General features: G+C 45.2%; 1 protein-coding gene across 2 annotated transcripts in view; it reads left to right on the forward strand.

The window, feature by feature from the left end:
- Positions 1 to 9,589: 9,589 nt before the first annotated feature.
- The window catches only part of SLC6A11 (solute carrier family 6 member 11), a 124,842-nt gene continuing 107,636 nt past the window's right edge, over positions 9,590 to 26,795 (forward strand). For both annotated transcript variants that reach the window (XM_001152123.8, XM_054680373.2), the window contains exons 1-4: positions 9,590 to 9,898; positions 12,839 to 12,973; positions 13,086 to 13,226; positions 16,690 to 16,780. In XM_001152123.8, the coding sequence (XP_001152123.4) occupies positions 9,652 to 9,898; positions 12,839 to 12,973; positions 13,086 to 13,226; positions 16,690 to 16,780 (614 nt within the window). In that variant the 5' untranslated portion in view covers positions 9,590 to 9,651. The remainder of the gene's footprint in view (positions 9,899 to 12,838; positions 12,974 to 13,085; positions 13,227 to 16,689; positions 16,781 to 26,795) is intronic.

Raw genomic sequence — 26,795 nt, forward strand, 5'->3', positions numbered from 1 at the left:
AGGCATGCTCACTGCTCGGGCTGTCACTCCAGGGAGTATGACAACCACATAGGTGTCAGGGTCAAAGCCACGGATGCTTCAGAGACTGCACAGGGAATGTAAGAGTGGGAAGATGCCAGAGCTCACATAGCAGCAAGTGGTGGGTTTTGTGAGTCATGTGGCACATCAGGCAGGTCCACAGGCTCATTTCATCCCATAGCCGAACAAAAGGCTCAAATCTGAATTTATTGCCTTCTAGTGCCCCAGCTTTTCCAGATTGATCCCCATTAATTGAAATATAACATGAGTCACATAAGTAGTCTTCTTAGCTTGCTAGGGTGACTATAACAAAAATGCTACAGACTAGATGACTTAAACAACAGAAGTTTATTTTCCCACAGTTCTGGAGGCTAGATGTCCTAGATCAAGGTGTCAGCAGGGTTGGCTTCTTCAGATGCCTCTCTCTGTGGCTTGTGGGTGGCCACCTTCCCCTGTGTCCCCACATGGCCTTTCCCTTGGGCACACACATCACTGTCTCTTCCTCTTCTCATAAGGACACTAGTCCTATTGGATGGAGTCCTCCATTAACCCTAATCACCTCTTTAAAGGTCCTATCTCCAAACACAGTCACACTCTCAGGTACTAGGAGTTAGGGCTTCAACATATGAATTTTAGGGGAATGCAATTCAGTCCCTAGTAGTAATTTAAAGTATTCTAGGAGCCACACTTTTAAAAATATGAAGAAAACAATGAGATTAATTTACTTAATTATTTAACCCAATATATCCAAAATATCATTTCAATATGTAATCATTATTAAAATATTAATGAGACATTTTACATTCTTTTAAAAAATACCAAGTCTTCAAAATCTAGACTGTGTTTTATACAGCTCCATTAGGACCAGCCACATTTAAAGCACCTAGTAACCACATGTTCTAGGTACTTGATGCCCTCAAGCCCACCAGGCTCTTTCCCATATCTGGTGCCTACACTGTTCCCTCTGCCTGGAATAGCCTTCTCTCCTTTCCCCACTCATACTTCAAGGGTTTAGTATTACATGTTACCTTGCCCCCAAAGTCTTATGCAATCCCCCAGAAGGAGGGTTTCCCTTTTTCCCTGTGTCCTCACAGAACCCTGTACCCATCTCTGTTTGAGTGCCTGCCATACCAGCTTATTATCTTTTTTTTTTATTATTATACTTTAAGTTCTAGGGTACATGTGCACATTGTGCAGGTTAGTTACATTTATTATCTTTTTAATGTCACTGAAAGGCCAAAACCATTTCTGAGCCACCAGCACATAGCACATTGCTTGGCACATGGTAGACACACAATAGTCATTGCTGGTTTTAGGGGCAACTGGGGGCTTGCTCTGAGATGAAGGTATTAGATTACCAGGAAAATTTCTTTTAAAGTTCCCCCATTATTTTGTGTGTGTGTGTGTGTGTGTGTGTGTGTGTGATGGGTCACAATAAAGAAAGTGGTAGAAAATATTGCTTAGGGTATTATTGTTTCCAGAGAGACTCTGAACCAAGCAGTTATGATTTGGGGCTGTACGTAGCTTTAACAGTTGTTCGGTTCTTAGTTTACGATCCTCTCTAAGAAATGTTTGGGCCTTGATATACAGCTACAAGGCACTGTACATCTGAAGCTGATGGGCTTATAATCATCAAGAAATACATGATTAATTTCACAAGGGTGGCAGGGCAGTTTACCAGCTGAATGACCTAAGGGCAGTTTTGACCTATAATATGGGGCTCAGGGTCCCCCTGTTGCACAACTCCAGGGGGCACTGCAGAGCGACCATGTGAATGGTGTCCCTGGAGCTGAGCATGCACAGCCTGTGTGGCTGGTTGCAATCGTCCTGAAAGCCTACCTGTAGGTGAACATCTATGACAGACCACTGACTTTAGACATCTGAGCCAGGATATCAAGGAGATTAAACAGAGGGAAACTCAGAACAGAGGGAACTATGTGCATTCACACACACAGATGCTGCCCACATCCAGAAGAACTGTAGCACAAAGGCCAAGTATAAACTCAGTGTTTTGGAACTTGGAAAGCATTCTCTCACAGAAACAGGGCCCACATAGGGGCTTTTCTTCCCAGGTTAGCATCCAGGACACAAAGATTATTTTTAAAAACAAAATAAAAATATTTCACAATATTGCCCAGGCTTGTCTCTAACTCCTGGGCTCAAGCAATCCTCCCACCTTAGCCTCCCAAAGTGCTGAAATTACAGGCATGAGCCACCACCGTGCCCAGCCCAGTGATAAAGTTTTAAGCTGACATTCTTGGGCTTTTCCCCTCAGATTAAAAAAAGGACATGAACTTCCCCTTTGTTCCATCTATTTTCTACTTAAATCAATTAGAGAAGACAAACTTCATGTGGGTGAAACCTCTTCTGGCTAGAAGAGGACTGAAGTGGGACCCTCTAGGATGTAGAGTATAAGTCAGAGAACTGGGCTTGAATTCTGGCTCCACTGTGTGATTTTGGACAAGTTGCTCAACCTAAGCTTCAGTCTCTTTATCTGTAAAGATATTACCACCCCTACCCCATAATGCTGTGCAGCATAATAGAGACAGGGTACATGAGGGCCTAAGCACAGGCTGTGCTAAGTGTATCAGTCAGCTGTACTGCGTAACAATCTCGAAATCTCAGTGGCAAATAACAATGAGCATTTATCTCTCATTCCTGTGATTGTAGGTTGGCTGGGGCAGCTCTACTTCAGGCTATGGATCTGAAGTTTTGGCTAAGTTATCTCTGCTCCATTATCTCCTTTTGGGGCCCAGTCTGGAGAGGCAGCAGCTAAGTGAAGAGTGTTCTTTCCACAGTAATGTAGGCAGATAAGGGGGCAAGCCCAACTATGCAAGCACATTTCAAACCTCTGTTTGGCCAAAGTGAATCATATGGCTGAGCCCAAAGTCAAGGTCAGGAGAAGCAAAGTCTGTCGACCATGGGCCACAGCAGGAGTGAGGATGTAGAATATGATTATGAGGGAGTGAGAAGTTGGGAACAATAATTCGCTACTACAAATAGAAATAGTATACAAATAGAATTATCACCTGTTCATGTTCACTCATACAAATATTTCAGTGGAACAAAATGGGTAGTTCTTATAGTATTTTATTCCTTCAAAGAAATGTCTTAGGCATTGTGGCAGAAGATGAGTATATGGTGTAAAAATTTAGGAGATTGCCAATGGGTAAAGGAAAGGACATGTTACCAGGAGAGGTCGCCCCATCCTTCCATCTTGATTCTGGCCCTAACAGTAAAAAGATCATGTCCCGAACCAGCACTGAGGGCATCAAAGGAAGAAATGTATCTACAGTTACCTGGCCAGGGTAGCTCCTAAATCTGGGTATGTAAAGGTTGCAAAATGATGCTTCATCTTGGGCATTACTGTCATCAAGGAGCCCTGAGAGTTGAGAAGGTAGAGAAATCATTTTAGAATTCATCCAGAAGGTAAGCATTAACCCGGGCTTAAGAGGATGGGTTATATCTGATAAGCAGAGAGGAGCTTTCAGAAAGGGGAAGGGCATGAGCAGAAGCCAATACTTGGTGGCTCAAAGCAGCAGACATTTATTATTGTAGCTTGTAAGTCATGAGGCTGGAGGTTGGCTGATGTGGGTTGGGTTTGCTCATACGTCTTTGAGTCTGGTGAGGCCTCTGCATTAGTCTGGGATTTCCTGGGGGCATCTCAGCTGGGGCCATTCTACTCTCTGTGTATCTAGTTTTCCTCTTGGACCCGCAGACTGACCTGGGGACATCCTTCTGTGGTCATGGCAGAAGTCGAAGAACACAAGGCTTGGGATTGACACATATCAGTGTATCAATTCTGCCTCATTCTACTGGCCAAAGCAAGTCATATGGCTGAACTTGTGTATTGCAGGGGGCGCTGCAAAGTTACATGGCAGATGGCATGCATATAGGGAAGGTGAAGAATTGGGATCATACGTGCAAACCTACTAGAAAAAGTCTGGTGGTAGTAACAAGATAAGGGTTTTACAGAACATTACAATTGCAGACTCTCATGATTCAGAAATCCCATCTCAGACTCTAGTGACTGGGAAGTCCCCTCATGGTATCCCTGCCTTAGGCTATGACAGCCCAGCTTCTAAGTCTACCTCTCCCGTGTGGCTCACCATGCCTGGGGCAGATTATTCTGTCACTGAATGACTTGTAGGAAGTTCTTCCTGGCATCTAACTCCTTCCTGCTTCCTCTCCAATTCTGGTTCGCCATGTAGGCTTTTGGTTTAGCAGCCATCTACACATCTGAAGACAGTCCACTGACCCAGTGGTTCTGGTTTATCACACCCTAAGTGAGACAACTGTGGGTGCATTGGCACAAAGTGGAGGGAGACTTTTACCCTCTCGATGGGCTGCTGTAGCTCTACTAACCCAGGAGATGTTCTTGACATCTTCCCTCCCCTCACCCTCATATCCAGACCTAGTCAAGTCCTGTGAGTTTAGCCTTCAATATCACTCTCCTTTCTCCAGTCTAAGCTGCCATCACCTCTTGCTTGGACCAGTGCGGTAGCTTCTTCACCGCCCCCCGACCACCACCCCACCCTATAGTCTACTTTTCACACTGCGGCAGAAGTCACCTTTCTACAATGTGAATGTGCTCTCATGGCACCCACTGCTAAAAATGCTTCACCTTCAAGCACATCTTGTTCCACACCATGCTCTCCAGCCTTCACACTGGCGAGCATCCTCCAGAACCCCAGACCCTCCTTGTCCAGTTCACTGTTCTTCTCCCTTCAGGCTCCTGCTCATCTGTCACTTGCTCAGGGACCTCTCCTTTTTCTCCTTGCCAAGGTCAGACTGCTGGGTTACAAGCTCTATAGCAATGCAGCCCTTTCCCTTGTACGTCGCCCAGCACCTCTAACTTTCATTTCTGTGATGGCTTGGTTAACTTCTACTTCTGCCGCCATCCTGCAATGGGGCTTGCACACTGGCTGGGGAGCATAGGGCTGATCTGTGGCACTTGCAAATTCCCACAGTGTAAATACAACCACCGTGGAAGATTTCAAGACACCAACAATGGCGCCATGCAAAATCCCTGAAAACGCAATAATCGGCTGTCATGAGCTAGTGTGAGCCAGCTCTAGCATACCATTGAGGTGGGCCTTATACCTGGTATTGCTCCCTAGTGACTGATATTGCATCTGGAAAATAAAGAGCCAAAGCAAGGCCGGGCATGGTAGATCACGCCTGTAATTCCAGCACTTTGGGAGGCCGAGGCAGGCAGATCACTTGAGGTCAGGAGTTTGAGACCAGCCTGGCCAACATGGTAAAACCCTATCTCTACTGAAAATACAAAAAAAAAAAAAAAAAAAAAGAACCAAAGCATTTGGTGAATGAATGAATGAATGAGCAATGCTGAAGTTTAAATGAGCCTCAGGACAGCAGCTGCTGTTTCCAGAAGATGGAAGACATTGAGTGCTTGCCCCAAGAAAGGAATAAGGGAGTCATGACATTTCTGTCCCCTGAAGACTGCTTATAACAAACATGTCTATATCAGGCACAAATCCAAGTGCTTTACAAATACTAACCCACTTAATCCTCATGACAACTAAAAGGTAGATACTACTACTACCCTGATTTTACAGATAAGGAAACGAAAACTCAGAGACATGAAGTCATTTTCCAAGGTCATTTGGAGTTGGCTTTGAAACCAGGCAGTGTGACTGCAGAACCAACATTCTTACCCACTGTGCTCTGTTGCATTAGGGCCAGCCCTGGGGATAAGATGTGTGTCCCATTTTTGTCCCAATCCCTGTATATCGACCCCACAGACAGTGTGTGCTCTTCAGCCCACTGTCCCTCAACAAAGAAATGATGAAGTGGCAAAGGTCTAGAGATGAGGTCCTGCAATGATGAAGCAGATGTGGGCTCTTCTGGATAAGGACAGAGTAAAAAGATCAAGGCTTTTTAAGGCCCATAAAATAACCAAGGAGATGGACTTTAAATATTTACTTACTAAATTCAAATAGGAAATTGACCTGGCTAACTTTTACAAAGGGAACCATTCAAACCTGAGAGGTGAGTTTGCAACATCAGTATTTGTACAATGTTCTTCCCTGAGTGTGATCTCATTTTGCCTTGATGACCACCCTGGGACATGGGAATAATTGTGCTCATTTGAGTGAAACGAGGACACCAGAGCTCAGAGAGATTGGGCGATGTATCCAACACCACAGAACCATCCATCAGCAGAACTGGGCCTGGGTCCCAGACCAGATGATGGCCAGCTTCAGCCCTCTCATGCTGGTTCAGTGTTACTTCCCAAGCAGGTCTGGTAGAATCACAGCTGCTCAGAGGAAGTCAATTCCTGGAGCTAATTATGCTGAGCGCCAGCACAAAGCGAAAATGTAATTAGTTTCAAAGGAGCTTTGCACAGATTCTGGAGTGACAGCCTAATATTGCAATAGTAAGATTCAGGAATATGTCTAACTTTTTTTTTTTTGAGACGGAGTCTCGCTCTGTAGCCCAGGCTGGAGTGCAGTGGCACGATCTCGGCTCACTGCAAGCTCTGCTTCCTGGGTTCACGCCATTCTCCTGCCTCAGCCTCCCGAGTATCTGGGACTACAGGTGCCTGCCACCATGCCCGGCTAATTTTTTATATTTTTAGTAGAGATGGGGTTTCACCGTGTTAGCCAGAATGGTCTTGATCTCCTGACCTCGTGATCCGCCTGCCTTGGCCTCCCAAAGTGCTGGGATTACAGGCGTGAGCCACCACGCCTGGCCAGGAATATGTCTAACTTTTGATGTACTTGTTCGTTTAACAAATAGACTCCTAGCTACTTATGTGCCTACTCTGTGTAAGATCATTGAGGTCAAAGATAAATTCCTTCCTTTATTGCCCATTCTATACACAGCATTGAGGATCATCAAAAAGAAAATAAAAATAACGAAGTCTTAGTGTGGGAGAAAAATGGCATTCAAAAATGGTAGAAGGAAAGGCTGGGACAATTTGATTGAGGGGGAATTTTGAATATTAGGGCCAGGAATTTGGTTTTATCCTGTAGGAAAAGGAAGTCCAATGAAGGTTTTTTTGTTTGTTTTTGCAGTTAGGGTCTTGTGCCATAGTCCAGATTGGAATGCAGTGACATGATCACGGCTCACTGCAGCTTAGAACTCCTGGGGGAGTTCAAGCTTATACCATCCTCCTGCCTCAGCCTCCTGAGTAGTTGGGACTGTAGGTGTGCACTACCACGTCTGGCTAAGTATTTTTTTTTTTTTATTTTAAAGATAGGGTCTTGCTATGTTGGCCTCCCATTAGGGCTTTTAAGCAAGGGAATGAACTAACCCTCCTCCTCCTCCTCACAATAAAAACAATAGCTACTGGCCAGGTGTGGTGGCTCACGCTTGTAATCCTAGCACTTTGGGAAGCTGAGGTGGGCAGATCACCTGAGGTCAGGAGTTCAAGACCAGCCTGGCCAACATGGCGAAACCCCATCTCTACTAAAAATACAAAAATTAGCTGGGTGTGGTGGTGGGCACCTGTAATCCCAGCTACTCGGGAGGCTGAGGCTGGAGAATCGCTTGAACCTGGGAGGTGGAAGTTGCAGTGAGCCAAGATTGTGCCATTGCACTCCAGCCTAGGTGACAGAGTGAGACTCCATCTTTTAAAAAATAATAATAAACAACAATAATAGCTACTGTTCACAGAGCTCCTACTGAGGCTTTTAACCCACACACCCACCCTGTGAGGCCAGAACTCATGTGAAGCACACTTAACAGGTGAGAAGCATGAGGCAAAGAGGTAACAGAGCACCTAAGGGGCAGAGCTTGAATGCGAAGCCACATCCATCTGAATTCAGTATAGTCTCACCCTGAACACCGCAGGATCTTTGCTTTTAAACATAACCTGGGCAGCACATGGGGACAGAGGTTTGGGAGGCACCCACATTTAGTTCAGTGGTTCAAGATATGAGAAAGGCTGAATTTAAGGAGAGAGAAAGGAGAACCAGAGAAGCAGGGAGAGAAATGGTAGCTGCGCCAGGCAATGCCAAGAAAACCACACCAGTGGGAATTTTAAGAAGCAAAGGAGGGAGCAACGGTGCAGAAAGTTACCTAGAGGCCAGGCAGGATAGGGATGGAAAAGGAACCGTAGAATCTGCCAAATTGAGAGGGCGTCCGGGACTTCACAGCATTTTCAGAGGAGTGGTGGGGGTGGGTGCCAGATTGCTGTGGGCCAAGGAACGTGTGGGAGGTGAAGACAGGGCTGGCAGCCTGTCAACTTACTCTTTCAAGAAATATGATAGTGGGGGGAGGGGAAACAGGAAGATGGTGGAAGGAAGGGCTTTCTGGGGAGATGGAGGTTGGGAGAGACTTGAGCAGTTGTGAGCCAGAATGAAAGGAGAAGCGGAAGGCAGGAGTTTGAAGGCTTCAAAGCAAGGAGCCCGTCCCTAAGAGAGCTCCAGAGGGAGCTCCGAGGGACAGATGGAGAGTAGGGTTGGTGGGGCCTCATGTGGCTGGACTTCTCCAGGCCTGTGCAATGGAAGAGGTGGAAGTGTTCATCTCTGTGGCCCCCAGCAGCTTAATAGTTTTTCCTTCTTCCCCTTTTCCTCTTCCTTCCTTCCTCCCTTCCTCTCTAGCCACAAACATTTATTGAGCACATACTATGCACCAAGTCTTGTGCTAGGTTATGTGGCTATTATAATGAACAGGACAGTGTATATCATCCTTACAACTAAGTGAGGAGACAAATATTATACAAGAAGATGGACAAATGTGTGTAGGTCTACATATTGTAGAATACTAACAATGGGTAATGTTCATTGGGCACTTTCAAGGTATCAAGACCTTTATAAGCATTTCTTAATAACCTTTTACCTAAAAATCCATCCCCTACATTAAAACCTACAAGATACTACTGATATTACCTTTTGCAGATCAGGAAACTGAGGCACAGAGGGATCAGATGACTGGCCAAAATCACACAACTTAAATTCACCTGTTTCCAGACGCAAGCACTTAACTGCCACACGGTCCTGACTATGTTGAGAGCTGCGGACACCAGTATGAACAAGACCTGCAGGGTGTCTAGGGCTTGGAAGAAGCCACGAATTCATTTACTCCCTTTTCCTCAAGGTGTGGTCCCTGGACCAGACATATCAGCGTCCCTGGGGAGCTAGTCAGACACGCAGGCTCTTCAGCCTACTGCGACCTACTAGACCGTGATGTGTAGTTTAAACAAGACCCGCAGGTGTCTGGTGTGTAGTTCAAGTTGGAGAAGTCTGGTCTAGAGCCCATTCCTCTTATTAGAAACAGGAAACCGAGGCCCAAGCGTTTGAAGGTTATGGACGGTGGTAGAACTTTGGGGGTTGGTGAGTGGAGCCAGCCTAGGCCTGAACGGGCGCTTCCACTCTTGTCCCAGCAGGCCAGTGGGCAGGGCCGCGGGAAGGACGGGCGCTGCAGGGGCTCGGCGCGCTCAAGGTGCTCGCGGGCTCCCGGGCCCAGCCGGGCTGAGGTGGCGTGGGCGCCCTGCGGGCCGGGCCTCCGCGGCGCGTCCCAGTCCCAGTCTCCGCGCTGGTCTGGCCCGGTCCCTCAGCTCCACCCCCTGCCTCCCCCTCCCGCCCGCTCGCGCCTCCTGAAAAGCCAGCCCGCCCGGGGCGGCGGCGCAGAGCCGGGCCGGCGCACGAGGCAGCCAGCGCGGCCATGACGGCGGAGAAGGCGCTGCCCCTGGGCAATGGGAAGGCTGCTGAGGAGGCGCGGGAGTCCGAGGCGCCGGGTGGCGGCTGCAGCAGCGGGGGCGCGGCGCCCGCGCGCGACAAGCGCGACAAGGCGGTCCACGAGCGCGGCCACTGGAACAACAAGGTGGAGTTCGTGCTGAGCGTGGCCGGGGAGATCATTGGGCTGGGCAACGTGTGGCGCTTCCCCTACCTGTGCTACAAGAACGGAGGAGGTGAGGTGATAGTGAGGAGAAGGGGAGGGGGCGCCAACCGCCCGGTGGGGGCGGGGAGGCAGGGGCGAGCGCGAGACCCCCTCCCGCGCCTGCGTGGAGCGGAACCCGAGCGGAGAACCTCGACTCCAGGCACCTCGCGTGTGAGCTCGCCCCGGCGCGCGGCCCACCTGTGCCAGTGCGCACGCGCACGTGCCAATTCGCACCTGAGGGTTCCACCTGCCAGCGCGGGGACTTGCCCGCGTTCTGTCCCCAGCATGAGATGCAGACCGAGGCCAGGGAGCCCTTGCTTTGGGTAGGCGCCCTGGTGTTTCAGGCACTTGGCCCCTTGGAGCCTCAGCTTTCCTAACTGGGAAAACGGCCTGTGGGGAAGGGACTCCTGATGATCAAAGCGGTCTCAGTTTTTGCGCGCTTACTGAAGTGCCGAGCACCTTTGACCATATCATCTCATCTCATCCTCTCAGTCACTTTCGTAGGCAGGGGTCTACCCATTTTGCAGGTGAGGACACTGAGCGTCAGAGAAGTCTCACTCGACCAAAAATAAAGATGAGATTCTGATGTCAAAGGCCTTATTTTAAACTGGGACTGGACTCACAACAGGGAGAACTTTTAGGCGAGGCATTGCTCTATGGTTTCCTGCCTAGTCTTTCGTCTGCTCTTAAGCCCATTTCTAGGGCCAATATTTGGGGCCCCTCTGGTGGAAGAACTGACAACGAACAGTTTATTTTACGGGTCTGAGAGTCACCCACGACAAACAGCAATACTGGTTTAATGTTGATTCTCTGCATAGAGATGTAGAAGGGGAGAGGGAAAGGACAGTGATGAGAGAGTCCTTTCTAGTGACAGCCTCTCAAAGTCAGTTTGGCAAAAGATGCAGCAGCGAATCCGTAACTCTCCCAGCTCAGGGAAGGGGCTCCAGCCTTCAGGACCCCCTCCTGTCATATCGGCAGGACAGCTGGGCGGGTCCATGGCAAGGGATCTTATAAAACCTCCTTCGGTGGCACAATTTCTCGAAGGAAGAGCCTGTATCTGTATATTCTCTCTTCTCTTTGCTGTGCCCCTGCCCCTCCAGCAAATTCCCAAACCCCAGCGAAGGTGGCTTAGAAGTTGGCTGGCAGGGACCGGGCTGTGAGTCTGTGCAGAGCAGGACTTCCTGTGCGAGCAGCTGCCGGGAGAGGGAGAAGGGTACTGCTTGGCCCAGGCCCTTTCTTTGGGGACATTCATCCTGAAGGCACAGGCTGCTCCAAGCCTGCTCTGCACTGGTAATGAAGTGGCCGCTGGTGTTGGCGGCTTGGCAAGGGAGAGAGAGGGAGTGGACTTGGAGACCCCCAACGTGCCCTGTGCTCTCGGCTGTGAATCCCGCCTCTCTTTGCAGATACAGCGTTTGTAAGCTGCGTCCACTTGGAAACCTGTGCACACCTAGGGTAGTCCTCAGGCACAAATTGTTTTAACATCTTTTTTTTCCATACAGGAAATTGTTGTGCCAAAACAAAAAGCATTCATAAAAGCAGAAAACACGGTAAATTGGGTTAATTACAAATTCTGTCACAGATTGTTTTTTTAAAAAAGTTGTAGTGAGTGAAGTTTTTTAAATGAGTCATTTTTTTTTTCTGACTTGCCAAGAGTTTCCTTGAGATTCATAGATCTCCTGGTTTGATTGAGTTTATTATCCTAAGGATTAGTAGCTTTGTGAATACACAGGTCAAAAGGCTTTCTGAAAGTGTCATACGTTAGATTCTAGAGGTTTCACAGGTAAATAACAGCATGTTAGGGGACCTGCTGCAGCTGATTTTAATCACTTAGATTTCGATTCAGTAAACAGATCCTCTTATCTCCTTTTCCACACTTTTTGCTTTCTAATGTAGTTGGGATATCTGCTTCTCAACTGTTTACCTTTTTAAAAACATCCTTACTGCCCTCCTTTGAGATCCCAACAATAGTTTAAAGTATTTCTTTCCCAATATGAAACTTTAAATTAGCTGCTTGCCCAGAAAAGCTAAGACCCTTTCAAACCCTGATAGATATGGTCCTGCTATCAGGATTCATCAAAATTGTTGCTATTAATCCTTACAGTTAAGGAGACTTCATTTGGCAAAAAGCACTTTCAGTTAAAGCCGTCATTTGTGAGATCAGATGGTGGCAAATAGCATGTGTTTTCATGCTTTGTTATTAGACAGGAGGGACAGAATGAGGGATTTGGAAAAATCCCCATTCTGGGTGTAATAGTTCATGCTCACCTCAGTTATTTAATTTTTTTCACAGAAAGGCCCAGGCAATGGGTATTGTGTTTCAAGATAGGAACACTAATGCTTAGGGGTGGTCTTTTCCTGGACCAATTCAAAGCCAGCCTTTGCTAGATAGATTCTTGTTGCAAACTCCTTGCAAGTTGACACCACACCTGGGCCTCATGTGTAGGGGTACTTAATTCTTTGAGGCTTAATATTGTTCATTGTATAATTCCCTGAGAATGCTCTTCTTTATGACAAAGATTGTTTGCAAGTCACTTCCAAAGTAAAAGGAAGGGGTGCCCCTCACCTGGTCTGTTGAGGTCACTTTAAAATGAAAAAGGGTGCAACATTCAGGGAGGGAATGAATTTGACCCATGCTGGAGGATGAAATGTAAAAAAAATTTTTTTAAATGAGCCAATGAAACAATTTCTTTTACATTATCATCTTAGCTGCATTACAGTTCTATGAGGGAAGCAGTGCAGATATTAAAAACTAAAGCTCCATTTTACAGATGGAGAAGTTGAGACTTGGAGATGTGAGGTAGACTTACAGAAACCTAGCGCTGTTTTCTGACTCTGGTCTTCATAATGGGAACTTGAACTCAAGTTCAAAGAACATCATGTCTGGCCTGTAGTAGATGTTTATTAAAGAGTTCTTGAGCCAAGTATGAATCGGCAGGGACAGTTTTCATTTCATTCCTTTGCATCCTTACAGGGGCATTCCTGATTCCCTACGTGGTGTTTTTTATTTGCTGTGGAATTCCTGTTTTTTTCCTGGAGACAGCTCTGGGGCAGTTCACAAGTGAAGGTGGCATTACGTGTTGGAGGAAAGTTTGCCCTTTATTTGAAGGTATGTGTTGAGTTAATGAGAAAATAAAATTTTGCCCAGGGAATGTCAACTGCAAAGGCAGATTGTTTTGAAAAGATAGACTCAAATTCCTTCCTTTCTTTTGTCCTTTCAGGCATTGGCTATGCAACGCAGGTGATTGAGGCCCATCTGAATGTGTACTACATCATCATCCTGGCATGGGCCATTTTTTACCTGAGCAACTGCTTCACTACTGAGCTACCCTGGGCTACCTGTGGGCATGAGTGGAACACAGGTATGGCCCCACGGAGGTCTCTCTGCTGGTCCTGCTGGGTGACCTGGGATTGGGGTTTGTTCATGCCCTTCAGGCCAGTCCTGGTCCCTGGCCTCTCGTCATGAGTCCAGTTTTCTAGGGTAGTCTTGCTGAAACTGGGGTCAGCTCTGCACCTGTTCTGGTACGTTCTGTGAGTTGCAGCCCTAAAGCCTGAGCTGAGCATTGGCCCAGAGACTGGCATGGTTAGGAGAATGGAGATGTTCTGTCCTCTGTTTGTCAAATGCAGAGACTGAGCCCTTTGGGGGCAGGATGGGGGTGTGAGGAAGAGCACTAGACTTAGACTCAGGGGACTAGGGCTCCAATACTAGTCTTGCCTCTAGTGTCAAGTTTTCCCCTGTAAAACTGAGGTTTGACTAGATCAAGGGCTGCAGACAGAGGACCTACAGGCCAACCAGGCTTTAGATCAGTGAATGGCAGACTTAAAAAATAGATTTGGTTGCCAAAATTAAAAAATTGGAAGACTTCACGTGAAAAATTCAGGTTTCCAGCCTATCTTAAAAACTTAAACGATCTGGTGACACCAGACTCACCTTCCTGCTTGACAGCAGTGGCTGTAGCCAAGAGGTGGCTGTTGCCTTCAAGGACACATCCGTCCTGGAGTTAGCACAAACCCCACCCAGCTCACTTTCTTCATTTACTTTATCAATCCAACCCAGCTGACATTGGAATTTAGCCCCCAACCCCACTCCTGCTGGAATGGATAATCTTTTAGATTATTTTTGATACTGATATATTGTTTGTTTTTCCATATATCCTCCTATTAGCATTGAGTTTTATAATCCAAGAAAGGCATATCCCTGCCCAATCCCTGTCTAAGCTGGCCATGCTCACAGAAGACATCGCTAATCAATTGTAGCACTCTTTCCTTCTCAGTCTAGTCTTGGCCTTAGAACCCTCCAATAGTGCTCCAGAGAGCTGCTGCCTTTTGACTGGAATTGGCGCACACACTTTGACCTATTCACCATCTGTATGATAACCTGTGTTAAATTGTGTCTGGAAGTGGCCTGCCATCGTGAGGGCTGAGATCTAGTAAGATCGGGTAGGATGTTGGTGGCCAGTAGAAGGAACAGCAGGTGGTAGACCTAGGAGATGCTGCAGTCTGGCTTCTAGCCCTATGTGATGCCTGACTCTGCCCTACACCCCGACTCTGCCAACCCCTGGCTGTTGCATTTTGTGGAGCTTTTGCTGTTTCTCTCTTTAGGGCCCTAGTTTTTAACCTCCCTTTGGCCAGGGAACTCATAGAAATGTTTATCAAACTAAAATTCAAGGACAATTTCTTGGAGGCCTGTGAGTCCTCTAGGGTAATTTAATTGTGTGTACTTATTTTGAGGTTACTCTAAAAATATGTGCATGCTCTGGATGGTCTGAGCAAACACCTTATAACTGAGGATAGTCAGGAGATTCCAGTGGCTGACTTTATGCATGCTTATATTTTAAGATGCATTCATGGCAAATAGAATGATGATGGCCAAGGGAAAAAGACCAGAAAGGTTTAATTCATAAATAGAGCATTAGTACTAAGTGAAGTCCAGTTGAGAATGCAACACACCATAGGAATGAAGGTTTTGCAGAAGTGTAACCAGAGGAAAATCGGTAATCAAATCTCAAATAGTGCATGGAGGAATAAACCACCTGAACTCAACAGATTCTGCTTCTTACATGTCAATTTCATTTTTCTGTTGGGAAAGCAATATAATTTTACCAAATAGCATTATCCTATGCATCCATTTTCTGTTATCACTTTAAATTGTGTTGGTTCTGTAGTATAGTTGGTATTTAATTTATAAATTTAATTTGACGTTTATAATTGTATGAATACTATAATCACAAAGACTTTATAACTCATTGTTTATTTGTACATGGTTAAATATTTTAATAAAAATAACTGGTCAACTTGGGTGTCCAAGAAATTTTTTTTTAACTCTAGGAAGAAAAAATAATTGAGAAATCCTATTTTAGGGAATTCGATAGAAGTCAAGGTCTCCTCTCTCCAGAAAAAGGCACAGGACACATTCAGAAATCTTGCTGACAATTTCAGGTTTCCAGGCTCCTCTCAAGCCTGACTGAGGACCCCCAGACCACCTCCTTTCAGAACATAGTTGGCACTTGCCAAGAGGAGCAAGAAGCAGGCAGACAATCTGGATTTTCCCCAGTGGACTGCAAACCTCTTTCTTCAACTGGTTTGCAATCCCCTTTCTCTAAAGGTGTGTGAACACTTGCAATGTGTGAAACATCGCACATAGGAGGTGATTCCTGCCTGCAGAGATTACAGATGTGGTTTGGAACGTTCGTACATATGTGAGATGGAAGACATGCAAGAGTGAAGCCTTCCGGGCTCCTGCTCCGTGCTGGCCATGGTGTGGGGTGCTGGCCATGGTGTGGGGTGCAGGGGCCTCTGAGGTGAATGGATACAGGAGGGCTTGCCCTTGGGGAGCTCATGGTCTGGTGCCCCAGGTGTCTTTAAACAGAGGGACATGGGTCCCATGGTAGTGGACTTTTCTGGGCAATACCCGTGGCAAAGTAGAGGGAGCCCTGGCTGGAGTTTATTACAGTTCTATCCACGCTGGCCAGTGACTTTATAGAGGAGGAAGAGGGTATAGGTGGGGGTCCCTTGCCTGTTTCTGAACCTTAGATTCTTCTTCCTCAAAATAAAGGGAGTTGGAGAAGGTGATTGCTTGGAGGGCCTTTGAATTCTTGCTTTCTTAGATTTCAGGGGAGGGAGGTTGGGGAAGGCCTCCTGGAGATGGGGTTAAGGCCCAGGGGCACTGGGCCTTGAAGGATGAACACTAGGTTGCTTTTACTTGAGATTAAATCTCCCTGGGACATCAAATTTCGTGAAATAAGAAGAGGTATTCAGTAAGTCCTTTCTGATTGACTGGATCGAGTGAGGGAATGATGAAGAAACCAGGGATTCTTGACATATGTTGATTCACACCATTTCCTCCAATCATCACGTCTTGATGAGACAGCTGTGGCATTAGCCCCTTTTCACATAAAGTAAAACTGAGTCTCAGCTGCATTACTGCCCCAAGGTCACCATGGACAATCCATTCCTTTAGTCCCTGTATCCCACTACAGCCCTTCAGCCAGACAGATAAATGCTACTGGTGGGACTTAGGCAGGGAAGTGGAAAAAATAAAAGAAGATTTGGGAACAAGGGTAGAGGAGACAGTTTGATAGGGAGTGTTGGTTAGGAATGGGAGAGAGAAGGCCCCCTGCCCCATAAACCTTTCCTCCTCTTCTAATCAGTCCAAGCCTCTTAACTATTTGTAAAGTATTGATTTTCCCCACTGCCCTTTGACGCATGTTTACTTGGAGTGGCTAGATGAAAATGCCTAGTTGCGCATCAGCTCTGAATGTTTTTCAGGATTCAGCTTTCATGGAGATTAATTTTCTTCTATTTCTTGTCTTGTTTCCACTGTAGAGAATTGTGTGGAGTTCCAGAAACTGAATGTGAGCAACTACAGCCATGTGTCTCTGCAGAATGCCACCTCCCCTGTCATGGAGTTTTGGGAGTAAGTGGAGAAGAACTTGTCTCCCTTGGCCTGTGGGGGCTCTGTCCTGGTTCTGCTCAGTTGGTCTTGCCCCTATTCCTGGAAAAAGCCTGATCCTTCTTCCAGCCTGGCACTTCCTGGCTTCTGTGAGCATTCGACAGCTTCGGAAGCAAGAGTGCAGATCTTCAGAGGTTTCCCAAAGGGGCAGCTGAGAGAAATGTTTTCTTGTTCTTTGATAACATGTCAGCATGCATGTGGGTTATTAGGGCAGGAAGTGCTTGGTGAAAGGATAGACAGTTTAAAAATTCATTTTGAGCAAAAGAGGAGATGCAGCCTGTTTGCAATAAGCTAAGTCAAGAGTGTATTTAGCCTGGAAAGCATAAGTCTCTAGAGGGGATGGGTTAGCTTTCTTTCAGTAGCTGAAGTGTCATATGGAAAAGAAGGAGATCAACCATAATGGATAGAGATTATAAAGAGGCAGGTTTCAAATGTGCGTAGGGAAGAACTTGGTCTCACAGCATAGCATTATCTGGAAGCACTTCAGAAGGTTGTGAGCACCCATCCCTGGAAGTTGACCAGTATAGGGTTGCCAATCATTGTTGGGGGTGTGTCTGAATCCACTGAAATTATAAGTAGTACTTGTGTGGATGGGCATTTTCCCAGAAATTGGCATAGTTTTATCAGAGTTCCAAAGGATCTGTGACCCTTACAGGGCTGCTATGTGTGGTTGTGTACATTGCACACTGAACAACCCAAGGGGCCATAATTTACATTATGAAATATACATTCCAGAATTGTGTGGTGCACGACCTGTATAACCATACACAGTGGCCCTGACTTGCAAGTTTGTTTTAAAGGTAGAAGGATCCCTTGCCCCAGGTATTGGAGAGAAGTTTCCTGTATGGGTCAAAGGCTGGACTAAATGCTTTCTGGAGCTTTTCAATCTAAAAAGTCCTGGCTTCATTGAAGAAGCCTCCCTTACTCTGATGGTGATTAATAGTAGTATATGTGTGTGTGGTGGGGCAGTGGTTTATGAGTGATTTTTGTTTTTTTCCCAGATACCATTCGTCTCCTGCCTTCTCTAGAGGTCATTATGCTGAATTTAGATTTACCACTCTCATATAAATCTTTATACTTTTCATATATATATGCCCCAAATAGCACCTACGTCTTTCTTGCATATTTTTCAAATTTGTGTTACTGGCATCCATTATTTACATTTTTTATAACAACTTTATTTCTTTGCTCAATATTGGTTCTTAGATGTATCCATATTGGTACATGTAGCTTTGGTTCTTTCATTTTTCTATCAGAGTATTTCATTGTATGAATGGCCTGTGTTGTATTTATCCAGGTCCTCTTGGTCCTCTTGATGGGCATTTAGGCTGTTGCCCATTTCTCACTATGATTAAGCACACTGAGTGAATGTCTAGTCTGTGCTTCCTTGAGTGGAATTGCTGGGTTGTAGCATACATGCGTTGTCAGTTTTATCATATAACGTAAAATTACTTTAGAAAGAAATTAATCTAGGCCAGGCATGGTGGCTCACACCTGTAATCCCAGCACTTTGGGAGGCCGAGGTGGGCGGATCACCTGAGGTCAGGAGTTTGAGACCAGCCTGGCCAACATGGTGAAACCCTGTCTTTACTAAAAATACAAAAATTAACTGGGTGGTGGTTCATGCCTGTAATCTCATCTACTCAGGAGGTTGAAGCAGGAGAATCACTTGAACCTGGAAGGCGAAAGTTGCAGTGAGCCGAGATCGGCGCCACTGCACTCCAGCCTGGGTGACAGAGCGAGACTGTCTCAAAAAAAAAAAAAAAAATTAATCTAATTTACACTCCAAACAAGAGTTTGTGAGAATTTCTGCAGCTTCACATTTTGGACAGCACTTGGTCTGTTCAGTTTTTGTTTTGCCAGTGTAATGGACATTAAATGATAACTTACTATTTTAAATTCACATTTCTCTAATTACTTGTAAGGTTAAGCACCTTTTCATGTTTTGTTTTGTCTGTTTTTTGCTAGTTGATTTCTGTACCTGTGAACTTCAGGTTTACATTCGTTTCTATTTGGATAGTTTGTCTTTTCTTACAGATAGAAATTGTTAATACGTTCTAGATATTATCTTTTCCCAGTGTGTGGCTTTTCTTATTTATGGTGTACAGAAGTTTCCATTTTATTGAAGTCGAATTTGTCGATTTTTCTTTTGGGTTTGCACCGTTGGTGTCTTATTTAAGATATATTTCCCTACCCCAAAGTTGAAAAAATTTTCCATATTTTCTTCTAAGAGTTTTACAGTTTTTTTTTTCATATTTAGGAATATAATCCATCTGGAATTTAATGTTTTTAATGTTGTATTAGGTAGAAATCCAGGTTTTAATATATAAATAACCTATTTTCCCAGCAGGACTTACTGATCATTCATTCTTTTCTGATTTATAATGCCATCTTCTATACATAATTTCCTTTAAGCACAAGTCTGTGTTTGGGCTCTCTGTTCTGTTCCATTGGTCTCTTTGTCTATCTCTGTGCCCATACCACACCTATAGTTTTATTGTAAGCCTTGAGCCTGTAAGGCAAGTCTCCCACTTTGTTCTTTTCCAAAATTGTTTTAGTCTTTTAAATGAATTTCAGAATCAGTTTGCTGAATTAAACAAGAATAGCAATAAAAAAACAAAATAACTGTGTGGGAATTTTGATTAAAAGTCTATTGAACTCATAGGTTAGTTTGAGAAAATTTGACATCTTTATGATTGAACCTGTCTATGGACATGGTATAGCTAGTTCTCCATTTGTTTATGTCTTTTAAATTGCCTTATAGAGTAGTGCTACTTAAATGTGGTCTACAGAGTAGCAGCATTTTAATCACCTGGTTACCTACCCCAGGCCTACTGAATCATAATCTCAAATAGAGCATCTGTTAGATATGTGCTTGAAAGGAGACTTCTGTGCTGGGTGGGCCTGTGTGGTCTTTCCCAGTCCCATTGGGTTGAGGTTTCCTGGAAGAATGTCAGAGACTTGTATTGGACCTGCACATTTGGGGGTCTGCAGAACAGTTTCTTTCACCTTTAGAGAATTCACTCTGAAACTCCAGACTGGACAAGGTCTCTGTGTTAGTTACTGTTGTTTTTGCACCACTCATTTCCTTTGTAACATATATGGAAAACCTTAATTAAATCATTATTTGTATAATGTATTTGTTCATTGTCTGTATTCCCCAATAGACAGTCATGAAGCAGAACCTTGTCTGGTTTTACTTATCATTGCCAGGCTATGGAAGGCCCTCAGTTAATATTTATAAACTAGATGGATGGATGAAGAAGGCAGACAGGCAGGCAATATGTCCTAGAAAATACTATATGAGAAGAGTCAAAGTGGGCTCTGGCAAGAACACCTGCTGTCATTAAGCCTCTCACCCAACAGCACTGATTAATTCCAGGATCCCTTTGCAATTTCCATATTATCCATTCATTTGGACACCAAGGGCAGGCAAGGGCAGTTTGTGTGCATCCTCATCGGTATAGACCATCCTGCCAGCTACTTGGTTAGTCAAGATGAAAGTTCATGGGCAAATGAACCCATGGTTCTAGTTTTCTATTCAGATTGCATCTCTGTCTGTATCATCCATGTGGTGTTGAATCCTGTATCCTAAAAGTACTCAAATACTAGTGGGACACACACTCCTTCATACAATTATGCTTTTGTCAGACACCTCTAATTCCTCTTTGCCCCTGAGCTGAGATTAGAATATAGAGATTGTGTGAGATGTTCATATCATCCTATGAAAAGCTTTTGAGCCACATAAGTTTGAGAATGGATGAAAGCTATGTCCTTCAGTGAGAATATCCATTTACCTTTGCTGAACCCAAATTTCCAAACTTATTTTCCTATGGAATAAATTAGAATCCCTTCCCTCTCTCTGCCCCTGCCCCAGTGTACTCCACTGTGAATGGTAGCATTCCACTAAATGCAGTCTGGGAAACATTTTGCTAGGAATAAGTTCTTCCTTAAATTCAGCCAAAAGTTGATTTCTGGGGCTTTGACAGAGCATACCTAATTCCTTTTCTGTGTGACAGTACTCTTCAAGTATTGGATCAAGCTTCCTCAAAAACATTCCTTCATCTCTCTTTGTTGTTTCCTTGTGTGACTGGTTTGGTGGGCTCCTGTTGTCCTTTTCACACTGCCTCCAACTCCAGGGACTTCAGTCAGGGCCACATTGCTCAGTCAAAGTAGACTGCCTAGGCTGTCTGCTATTATAGTTCATTCATTTGACAAACATCTGAGCTCCTGGTACACATAAGAAAAACACGGTGTCTTATTTAGGGGAAGTAAAGATGGAAGATGAGGTTCTAGTCTCTAGAAGCAGAGTTGAGACAAGCCCACAGATTACCTTAAAATCATCTACAAGGCACTACTTCTCTGCCTGCATCTGGCCATGGCTTTGCCTTGGCCATGGGCACCTGGCCTGCCCACTCCCCATCTTGAAGTGTCAATTCCCTTTTCAGATGTAATTAAAATTGCTGGCTTAGCCCACGAGAGAAGTTCAGGCCCTACATCAGTCCTGGATTCTGACTCTTATGGGGGTCCTACAAGGCCAGGGCTGCTTGTCTTCCTAATGTCAGACTTCAAAATTAGGCCATCCTCGTTTCCCTTAGTAACCCATTATGCATCTGGCATCCGTGCATTTATCTAAATGTGTCTGCAGTTCTAAATTTTGAGCCTGTACCCTCTGGTGGGATTGAATGCTATTAAGTGCATAACCAATATTGTGGCATCAGACGGACATTGATTCATCTTCACTTCCCTTTCTCAGGCCCGCAAGTCCCATTAGTCCAGGGTTTGGGGAGCAACTCCATTCTTGTTGTGTATACAATCAAAACTGTTTTTGCACGGTGTCCATTCAAAAAGCACATGTTGAGCACATATTGTGTGCCGGGCCCAAATTAAGCTCTAAGGGTATTCAGTTCTATTTATTCAGAAGGATGAGGCCTTGTTTTTCTGGTTTATCTTCACTGGAGGAGTTTTGTTTTTAGTGTTTATTTTTGAGTCACGTGAATGTTTTAATTGATTTTCTTTGGACATGAGATTTGGGATCAGAGGAACTAGAGTGAAGGTTGGTTCTTTCTGTGGGACTGGGGTGACTCCCTGCCTCTCTCCCAGGCCTATCTTCCCCTCTGCACATTACCCTCCTCCACACTGGCCTTCTTTCTGTCCTTTAGATGTACGGGCCTTGTCCCAGGGTCAGTCTCTTGGCTTTTGCTTTTCCTTTTGCTAGAAGATTTCTCACCAGATCCTGTGTGTCTGGCTCCTTCTTATCATTGAGTCTTAATTCAAATGTCAGTGTCATATGGGGAGCCCTCCTTGACCATGCCCATGGAATCCACACCCCAGTCCCTCTCAACCCCATCACTCTTTATTAATGCCCCATCACTCTTTCTTAATAGTTCTTATCTGAAATCCTTGTATATTTATTTGATTATTCTCTCTTTCTCCATCAGAATTTAAGTTCCATGCTGGCAAGGACGATGTCTGTTTTGTTCATTATTGTCTTGCCAGCACATTCTAGGTGCTCAATAAATATTTGTTGAAATGAGTGAATGGAAGACTGAATGAATGAATGAATATTTCTTACCCCCTTGGAGCTCAGTGTCCACATCTGTAAATTGGAAATGATAACACCCACCTGAACACCCACCTGCAAGGCTGAGAAGAGAATTGAATAAGACTTCTCCTGTAGGAAGCCCAGCCCATCTTAAGCTCTTTGGAAAGGTTTTAATGTGTAAGAAGATTTTTTGCAATTGCTTCTCCCATATGTGAAATGGGGTTAACCCTGTTCCTTGCCTTACCAACCTCTCCAGGCTGCTGTGAGGATTAAATGAAATAACACATTCTGAGAACTTTGATGGGTCATAAGTGGGGTGCCTGTGTTAGTTCTGGCTACTGGAGGCTCAGGGTCCCTTCCAGCCTCATCTCTACAGGTACAGAGTCATGGTTGGGCCCAAGCTGCCAAGGCCTGTGCACAGTTGCTCTGTTTGCCTACAGTAGCCTTCATGCCTCCTGATTCAGCATCAGAAGTGCCCTTGGGACCCTTTCCTAGGTCAGCACTGCATGCTGTGTAGCAACATCCAGTTCTGCTAGTTTGGATTACCTGGCCCCACCATACCCCCAACACATCACCCCGTGGCTAAAGTGTAGATGTTAGCGGCAAGTTCTAGAGCCCAGTTTAAGCAGCTGCCCCTTCCTCCTGTCAAGTGTGTGACCCTGGGCAACCTGAAGAGCCTCTGCCTGCTCCTCTGAATATGGGATGATGTATGGTAAACGTACCCACCCCTTAGGCTTGCCAAGAGCATGGAATGAGATGATGCTTACAAAGCTCCTAGCATGTGGTAAGTGCTAATAAATAGTAGCTGTTTTTACACAGGAGACTTTATCCAGATCTCTGCAAGTCTATGTGGATTCTTTTTAAGATTCTTTAGAGAAGGCTCATCAAGCAAGGCCTTGTTTCCCCCTCACAGTAGGCATGGTGAGCTTTCTTAGTGCATTTTTTTCTTCACTTAATTGTTCTTTTGACATTTTTCTTAGTAAATACTGGGTGCTGGGCATCTTATAAGTAGCCAGAAAGATGAGTGGTGGGACACTGGCTCTCCATGAAGAAGCACACAGCCCAGCAGGGGAAGCTGGGAAGTAGGAAAAAAAAAACAAAAAGAGTTTTTGAATTACGAGGTAACAGATATATCTGTAGGATGCTTGCAGAGTGAGGCTGGGGAACCCTGGATACCTGGACTTTGGGGAAGGCTACATGGAGTTGGTGATACTTTAGCTGGGTTTTGAAGGATAAATAGAAGTTCGTGCAGTTGGCCATGGAGTGAGTAAATGACATACCAGGTGGAGAGAATAAAAAAAGCAAGAGCACAGAGACCTGAAGTTGTGTGTTGCAGCTTATAGATTTTACCCACAATGCTACTGCATTTAGATCCTAGGGGCTAAGGGGAGACTTTACTGAAGAGCAGGCAGGGGCCAGAGCATCTATGCACTCACAGGTCTTTATTGAGCACCTACTATATGGCAGGTCTCATTGTAGGTTCTGGAATGCAACATGAACAAAACAAAGACTCATCCTTATGGAGCTGAGAGCACCAACAACCAAATAAGCAGAAAATATTGGATTAAGTTGAGATCCGTTTCCTGAAGAAAAAGTCAGCAGGGTTAGGGGGCAGAAAGTGTTCAAGGGTCAGGGAGGGCCTCTCTGAGGAGGTGGCATGTCAGCAAGGGAACTGAGAGAAGTGAGGGAGCAAGCCATGTGGAGGTCCCAGGAGCTACAGGGCCGAGGGAGCAGCGGGGGTGGTGACCCCATAGTGGGAGGCTGTTTGGAGAATGGCAAGGCAGTCAAAGAGCCTGGAGAAGAGCATGAAGGGCCTCTGTACCTTTCTAAAGGGTTTGCAGTGATTCTGTGGGATGCCTGCAAATGTTCTATCCCTAGAGTTGTGCGATCAGGCCTGGGGATAAGGCAGCCTCCCCAGGCTGCAGGTGGAGGTCCTGGATGTGGTCCAGGTGCAGTAACCTAAGGCTCCTTCCTCCGGAGGTGGAAGCTGGGTGGTGGTGCCCTGCACTGTTGGGAAAGACAGGGTGGAAGCACTCTTGCCATGCTTGGCCATAGAATACACTGAAGGGAATAAGAGAATGGTCTCCCTGATGTATTAATTCCTCCACAGCCTCCCACTTGCTGTGAGGTCTTCTAATCTCACATGTCCTCAGTGAACTTGTTCTGATGCAGGCAGATGAGCAGCTCTTAATCTGCCTGAACTCTCAAGTCCCCATTTTTTTTTCTAAACAACAGCAACAGAAGCCAATTTAGCAATAACCCGTGGCACTGGGGCTGCACATAAGTTTTGTCCCCAAATCCTACTTCTGAAAGTTTATTTTGCGATATGACCTCACTAGTTACACAGAACCTGAACATGTCCTCAGCAGCACTGCATGTGATAGTTAGAAAGGACATGTAAAATATTCTTAAATATGATATGGATTAGATAAATTATACAACTGCTAAAAAAGAATGAGGCAGAAAATGTGTTGACCCAGAAAAGCTAACAGTAAGTGAAAAAGGTGAGCTGTAGAATGTTGTATATGATATCGTATGTAATATATGTGTTGTATATGCCTTTATAACCATAAACCATGTCTGGCAGAATACACAGAAACTATTAACAGATTACCCAGGAGTGGGACTCGGGGGTAAGTGAGGTTATAGAGAGAGAGGCTTACTTTTTGCTTTGTACTTTTTTGTATTATTTAAATTAGAAACAATTAAAACTAGGAGCATGATTATTTCATAATTTAAAAAATAGGAGCCACGGGGTTAGTGAATAAGCTGTTATGTGTCATAATGAACCCTCCTGTTTGTGTAACGAATCCCATTTACAGTAGTCTGTAGGCAGACATTGTGAAGAAACTAGTAGTTCTTTCTTTCTGCTATATGCACCTATAGGCCCGTAGAAATATCTAGCCCTGAAAAGTGAAATGAAGCTTGCTTTCTGAATGGTTCATCATTTACTGTTTCCTTCCAGTGAATGGAAGATTTTAACACAAAGGAGAGTTTGCAGGCAGATGTTGAGAAGAAGCTAGTAGAAGCTTCCACCTTGTTAATCTTTATGTATTTATTTAGTTATCAAGTCATTTGTCTTGATATTAGTTCATTTAATTATTTAAATGAACTAATGCCTGTAATGTAGGCAGAAGAAAAAAATTCAATTCTACCATTAACTAAACATAATTTTGGAAACGCTGAGGGGTTTCCCAGAACCCAAAGCCAGCCTCTTGGCTCCTAGTGGCCCTGAGCAGCCCTGGTGCCCTGCAAACCCACCCACCAGCTGCCCCACAGAGGATCTCTTCTCTCAAGGAGAGGGCCATTGTTACTCCTCCCCACCAGGGAGGCGCTGGGGATCCTTGATTAGGGTTTGGGGGAGCAGGAGGAGGTCCCATTGAGGACACACACCAGACTTGTGCTGAGTAGGGGCTTGGGCCACATGCAGCACTCTCATGAGATTCGCCAATTCACCAAAGCAAACCCAGATCAACACTTTGTTGCTCTAATAGGGTGTTGTGACCTTCTTTTTCTAATTGTTGAATATTTAACTGATGTTAAAAATGGTGATTATTGTTGTAAGCAATGAAAACACAATAGGCATATAAATGGGATATGTTTGTACGTCAGATTAAATATAACCTATAAATATGTCTCCCCAGCCCTGCTCTCTAAGAGAGAACTCTGTTCACAATTGAGTCTCCTCCTGCCAGTATTTCCCTGTACTCTTAGTACCACTCCTGTTACTCTCCTTTTTGTCCTGTCTGTCAAAGCATACAAGTTCCCAGGTTCAGAAATTTAATTCTCCTCTTCCGTCAGTTCCCTTTCATAGAAGCAGGTTTTCCAGTGAACACTCGATTTCTTTAGTGCAAAAGTGATCTGTGTCCTTTTTTGTAGAAAATGTAGGAAGTAGGTTTAAGTAAAAGAAGAAAATACAGCACACAACAGGATTTGGGTTTCCAAGCTGCTGAAGTAGGAAGGGGCATGCCAAAGTCTGCAGTTCCACTCCCTTGTCCCCAGCCAGACCCACCCTGGTGGCCATCCCTGAAGCAAGAGCCAGGACCCCCATCTGCCAGGCACCAAGAAGCACTTCTCCATTGCCAATTAATTTTTTTTTTTTTTGAGACAGAGTTTCGCTCTTGTCGCCCAGGCTGGAGTGCAATGGTACAATCTCAGCTCACTGCAGCCTCCACCTCCTGGGTTCAACCAGTTCTCCCACCTCAACCTCCCAAGTAGCTAGGATTACAGGTGCTCGCCACCACACCCAGCTAATTTTTGTATTTTTAGTAGAGATGGGGTTTCACCATGTTGGCCAGGCTGGTCTCAAACTCCTGACCTCAGGTAATCCACCCACCTTGGCCTCCCAAAGTGCTGGGATTACAGGCATGAGCCACCATGCCTGGCCCACTGCCAATTAAGTGTAAGGGGTGGAGGCCCGAGGGAGAACCCAAG

This window comes from Pan troglodytes, chromosome 2, assembly GCF_028858775.2.
Source record: "Pan troglodytes isolate AG18354 chromosome 2, NHGRI_mPanTro3-v2.0_pri, whole genome shotgun sequence".
NCBI lineage: Eukaryota > Metazoa > Chordata > Mammalia > Primates > Hominidae > Pan > Pan troglodytes.